Genomic DNA, 6,193 nt, shown 5'->3' with positions numbered 1-6,193 from the left:
CCCCTTTTTCCCAACGAAAAGTGGCTTTTACATTTGAGTACAACCTAAAATTTTGGATCAAAATGCCCCTAAACGTTGAATTTTGATTGGTGTTGGAGTTGGACAAAAACTACCACTGTAGTCAATTTTCTCCTCGTCAGGCAACGATATCGCAATACCCAAAACAATATTGAAATTGGGAGTCTTAAGGGTCTTGGTATTGCGATACCCATTACTCAGTATCGTGATATCACTGAAGTTGGCCTCAATTTTATTCACTTTAGCACTATCAGGGGTATCACAACTTTCATGCCTCAATGTCGCGATATCCCCTTTGAATCATGATTTCTTCAAATTCGGGTTATTATCGACTTCTTACACCACTCAATCATATCGTTAGGTCCTTATGGCGCCATTTGGCCAATTTGGGGTCTCAAAATGGCATAAAATTAACAAAAATCATTTATTAATAACAAAAGCTAAAAATCGACAAAAGTAAAGAAAAAAACACCTAATTGTTTGAGAATAAGCTCCTCAAACGTAATGGAGAGCCTAATTTTAATATATCAAATTACAACAGATCAATAGTCTAAATAGAATTTAATAATAACAAAATTTTAATAGTAGAATAAAAAATTTTATCATGGTAATGGCTTGAGAAGCTATGTGATTTTGCTATCTCAATAAAATAATTTTGTCCATAATTTGAAATTGAGTTAAATAAAGGAATTAGGGAAGAGATTTTACGACATATGGAAGATAGAAAAAGAGAGAAGTCAAGGTTTATGTTTAGTGAGAAAAATAGAAGGGTGATGATATATATAAATTGATGAGGTTCTCTCCATTAAATACATGATAATTGGGCTATGTGTTGTAGTTGAGAAATATGATTGATGCTAGCTTGACATTTGTGGATGTTGATGTTAATTAATGTATATTTTTTTATAGGTTTATATACTAAAATTTTTTTTTAAGTTATTGAATTATTTTTGTAGTTATATAAGCCTTTAATTTATGATTTTTATCCATAAAAGCCCTTAGTTTTATTATTAAAGTGAAATTATTTTGAATTCTAAGTTGTTATATTAATTTCTTGATGAAGCAATGGGAATTATGTACAATTTAACATCAATATAAAATTTTAAAAGAGTGATAAAGTGTGTTTCAAAGGATATTATGTTTTTTTTTTGTTTAAAAAACTATTTAATTAAAAAAAAGAAACAGTATAAGAGCAGGTGTAAAAGTTTTAAGTGGATATTAGCGGTTTCTATATATCATGCGACAAAATTCATGGGAATTAAAAGCGGATTCAGCTTGACAATTAATCCCAAAATATCCTATTCTGATATATAAATATATTTAAAAACTAATATTTAAAAAAGTCGAGTAGTTTGAGCAGTTTTACTAATAATACAAAGAAAATCAGCGACTTAAGAGAGAAAAGCTGTACTGGCAAAAAAAGAACAAGGAAAATCTCTCACCAAAAACTGAAAAATTCAGGTAAATTTTTTAATGAATCCTTTTTTATCTTTCCGTACCTTAATTGCTTTACGTTCGAATTTGAAATCGGGTTCTTTTGCTGGGTTTTTAGCTCTTTTCTGCTTATTTCTAGTGTATCTTCCATATTTCCTTTTTGAGAATTTAGCTCCTTGATTCAAGAATTTTGGGCGTAAATCTTATGTTTTTCTTGCTTTAATTTTTTGGGCGTTTGATTTTTCATTTTTGGCTTTCGGTATTTTCCTCTTTTTTGGTTAGTTGTAATGGTTGGTGAAGATATTTTGCAAGTATATTGATTTATTAATTGTTTTTTCTTGGCTTATTCCTGATATCTTTTAGACTTTTACTTTGCGTTTAGCACAAATTGAGTGTTTTATATAATTCGGGAAGTGAAATTTTTTGATCTTATGCCATGAACTTTATGGTTGATCCAGGTGTTTATTCTTGTGATTTCTCAGAAGTGTTCTTTTTCTATAGTTTTGGCTTAACTGGAATTTTGGAGAAGGAAATAAATTCGATTTACAATTTCAAGCATTTGTGGTGTTCTGGTATTTTAAGACGTTAATAATCTCATTTAAAGTTGATTGACTTTATCTTCCTGTAAATAAGATTTACATTATTGAGATTCATGTGTTACTTTTTGTTCTTGCCTCTGTTATCTTGTTCATGAATACTGAGTGAAAAATATATGATTCTTGTTCATTGATTTTCGATATTCACAAATCATATAAAATTTGTTGGAACTGTCACTTCTAGTGCTATTGGTTAGCATAATGTGAGAATGATAGTTGTGCAGATATTTGCCAAGTTAAGACGTGAAGAACGGAAACATGATTCTGAAGTACATACCACTAGATGAAGGGATGATGATAATGGATGAGGCGATTGTGAAGGCAAAAAAGATTATTGAAGGGTACCCTGAAACAAAGTTCTCTGGAGAAGAATACCAGAGGTTCTATGAGTATCCTTTGTTTATATAGGGATTTACTTCAATTAGATTAACCTGCAATATCATCTTACACAACATAGGTTAGTGTTGTTAAGATAAAAATGTCATCCTTCACAATTTCCATAGATGTGTTTATTTCATGTGCACTTACCATAGCTCTAATGAGAAAACGATGCAGCTTTATGAGAAATTCAGAAACAGCTTGGAAGAGAGCATCTTTTCAACGGTGAGACAATTTGAGATTTCAACTACTTATATCATAATGGTTTTTCTTTAGTTTGTTCAGTTGCATCTTGAAGTCATTTGTATTAGCTTTCTCCAGACTTGCTCTTGTGGTGCTCATATTCCCAAATGCAGACCTCTTTTTTAGGACAGCTAGGGAAGGTGTAGGACCGCAATGTGGATTTACACACAAAGTTTGACACATGATACATTGAGTGTGTATTTATGAATTTTCTTGTCTTTTTTTACTCTCAGGTACTGCCGACTTTAGTCAATAAACAAGGTGCAAATTTGTTGAGAGAATTTGTAGTCATATGGTCTAATTATAAGCTGATGGCAAGATGGTTATGTAGATTCTTTGAATACCTCGATCGCTTCTTTATCCCTCAACATATTGAGCTTGAGTCACTAAATGGCATCTCTTTTTCTTGTTTCAGGGATCTGGTAGGTGACTGTTTATTCTTGGGACAGTTTTACCTGAACTAAATGTGCTTTCCTGATGAAAATTGAAAAACTTTTCGAGTAATTGCTATTCTTTTTTGGGTCTAATATAAATTTCAGGTCTTCAAGAAGTTGTACTGTAGATTAATTGAGGCTGCATTAACTTTGGTAATTTCCATGTGCTTGCCTATGGTAAAAATTTTAGTTTCCCTTTTAGTGGAATTTGGGTCAGTTCAGTTTTACATGCAGATCAATCAGGAGCGTGAGGGACAACAGATTGACTGCGTCCTGCTGAAGAATGGCTTGGATATCTTTGTGGAAATTAGTGACTACAAAGGGGTTAACTATTATGAAGATTTTGAGCGGATCATGCTTACAGAAATCTCTGGTTACTATTCTCGATTAGCTTCAGAGTGGCTTCTGCATGACTCATCAGCTGAATATGTTCAAAAGGTGTTTAGTTGTCAAATACTTATTTATTTAATTGTTATTGACAATATTAATCGTCTCCTAAACTTTCTAGGTTTTCTGGTGCTTGAATCGGGAGAAGCAAAGAGCTCGACAGTACCTACATCCTGACACAGAAGTTAAGATAGTGCAGGTATAGTCAATGATTTTAAACTGGAGAATTCCTTTTTGCGCTTTTACTGGGTTATATATCAAAGTGTGCTTCCAAATGAAACAATTGATGAACATAAGGCAGTTGTACGGGAGTTTCTGGCTGTGTTCTTGGTATCAATATAAACTGCTTGCTTGAGCTTGTTTAACAGTGGTATCAGCTACAAATCTGTGCTCTCTTCTGGGTTCAATCTTTAGTAATTTGGAAGGTGTGTGTTTTCCCTTTTTGTACTCTTATTATTTCGATTCATGCTTGTCATGGAGATTGGTAAGTGTAGATAACAGCTGAATTTATTTGAAAGTTGATCAAGTTGGGGCTCTCCATCTTGTAATGATCTTCACAACCTGGACATGTATATAGAAAATCCATTTTACAAAGAACAGATTCTGTCACTTTTATAGCATTAGAGATTCCAAGAAATGTCAATAACTCTTATCTTCTATGGTTTCTGCAGGTTGTCAGATATCATTTGCTAGATCAAATTGCGAATAAACTGATGGAAAAAAGGCAAGCTGAGAATTCTGGCATGGTGACAGTTTATCAGGTGCCAATAAATCTCCAAATGAGTAACTTTATCATTGTTGCATAAGTCTATCCTATTATAGTGGTATTGTAATGCATGTGAGTGCACGTATTTGCTCCAAGTCCTGTTAGTGGTCTTTGGCGAGGCAATTCTCTTGGATCATTTGGTGGGCTTGGAACTGGAAGTTTCAGGGTCTTGGAGCATAATCATTCGAAGTATGTGTGCTTAGGTCTGGATTCTTTGTCCTACTTTTTTGTTACAATGTTGTGTGGTTTCGAGGAGACCCCAATTCAATTGGATGACTGAAAAATTACTGATGTGTATTTAAATCTAGTTTGTGAGATTGTTACATTCGGTTAGGCTCTGTTGGTGGTGTAGCCCGGAGAATTCATTCACACTGCATTGGAGCCCCATTTAAGGCCAAAATACCACAGGTACACACGTACCTGATTGTTTTGACTTCAACAGAGCTCTAGTGTGGTGTGAATGGATTCCCACCACACCCGACTATGCCACCGAACTGGGCCCATAGTGTGCTGAATTTTCATGAAGTCAAAGAACCATGGATCCTGTGCAGCCCTGCTCATAAACAACAAAACTGAAAAGAAATATTTTTGAATGTCTCCACGGTTAAGGCGTTTGAGAACTCGTCCATAATTTATCCTCCTGTTGCCTGATTTTTCTGCGCCGATTATTCTTTTGATTCACGGCATATATGGATTGCTTGCAGGAAATATTGTCGAAATGTGCTGGCATGTCCCTTCAAGAGGGAAGTTCTTCAACATCACCCGAAGAATGGCTCTCGACGCTAATCGCAAATTCAGCACATATATGCTAAACTTGTTTTGAGAGCATTATCAGCAGATGTTTGTACAAATTACTTTGATAAAAATATAGTTACCAAAAGTCGACCTAGTGCTGCAACCTCTTTCTTTTTCTGTTTTCCCAAAATGCAAAATTAAAGTTCAGCTGTTCATTAGTTGAATGAAATTGAGATGTTTTGTATTTATGTTTTTTGCCGACGGCAGATTCACTCCTGAAGAATATCCAAAGGCTCTTTGCTGCTTCACACTTTTTATTTATTTTTTTATGTAAAACCATAACTGATGTAGACCTTATTCAGAATCTATGTGTGCATTGATAAGAATCTTGTTACCTATGTATGTGTTGAAGCCTAATTTCGAACAAGCCTTTGGATACAACACACCAAATAACATGGCATTAACTCATGTTACTGAGAAGAGAAGGGTGAGTTTGCTGGTGATTTTGACTGGAGAAAAAGAAAAGACATTAATGATGCTAGAAAGGCAGATGAAAAGCATTCAGAAGCTAATAAGTATGTCGTTAGATCACATTATAGTTTTGGATCAGACATCATGGCATGGGAAACAGCTGCAAATTCAGTGTCTCATAGATGTTTCCTTAAGTCGGGTCTCAAATTATAGTATTACCATATAAAATATATTAATGTTTTTTCAAAAGCATTGTTAAAGTTATGTTTTGGTACCTTCAGAATTTTTATTTGTAGAATTTGTACTTTAGTATAAACTAGGAAGTGTAATCTATACTATTATTTGTACCATCTCGGTTAGAGAAGTTACTCGAATATCTTATATTTGAAATAAGTTATATATTTAAATCGGACTTTAATCTCTTTATTTTAAAACAAATAATAAAATAATATTCATATTATGATATTTGTCCCCTTGCCATTTCAATTATATTAAAAAAAAATATTTTACCACTCAACCAAAGTTCTATTTTAATATTTTTTTGTACATTTTTATTTTATTATATATACTTTATTACCTCCATCGATTGTATATAACAATAATGTTATTGATTGAGTTTGTGTTATAAGTGAACTTGACACTAACTCAAGGTTGATGGCAATATCATGGTAAACAATTGTAGTGCATTGAGTATTATTAATATGATGTATTTACGTGTTTAAATTTTATTT

General features: G+C 33.1%; 1 protein-coding gene across 5 annotated transcripts; it reads left to right on the top strand.

The window, feature by feature from the left end:
* The first annotated feature begins 1,235 nt into the window (after positions 1–1,235).
* Positions 1,236–5,387, top strand: LOC107920498 (cullin-1). Of its 5 annotated transcripts, none has more exons than XM_016850239.2 (10): positions 1,296–1,479; positions 2,265–2,437; positions 2,552–2,651; positions 2,903–3,091; positions 3,209–3,256; positions 3,338–3,541; positions 3,612–3,689; positions 3,859–3,915; positions 4,162–4,251; positions 4,961–5,387. In XM_016850239.2, the coding sequence occupies exons 2-10, from the start codon at positions 2,307–2,309 to the stop codon at positions 5,066–5,068; spliced, it is 1,005 nt and encodes a 334-aa protein (XP_016705728.2). In that variant the 5' UTR covers positions 1,296–1,479; positions 2,265–2,306; the 3' UTR covers positions 5,069–5,387. The 5 variants fall into 5 exon arrangements, 4 of the variants coding, with proteins under 4 accessions (XP_040965681.1, XP_016705729.2, XP_016705728.2 ...); XM_016850238.2 differs by having other exon boundaries at positions 1,297–1,479; positions 2,273–2,437; XM_041109747.1 differs by lacking the exon at positions 3,859–3,915 and having other exon boundaries at positions 1,236–1,479.
* The last annotated feature ends 806 nt before the right edge of the window (positions 5,388–6,193 follow it).

The sequence above is a fragment of the Gossypium hirsutum genome, chromosome D13 (assembly GCF_007990345.1).
Source record: "Gossypium hirsutum isolate 1008001.06 chromosome D13, Gossypium_hirsutum_v2.1, whole genome shotgun sequence".
Classification (NCBI taxonomy): domain Eukaryota; kingdom Viridiplantae; phylum Streptophyta; class Magnoliopsida; order Malvales; family Malvaceae; genus Gossypium; species Gossypium hirsutum.
The sequence above is the reverse complement of the archived record's forward strand: the minus strand, read 5'-3'. Positions and strand labels throughout refer to the sequence as shown.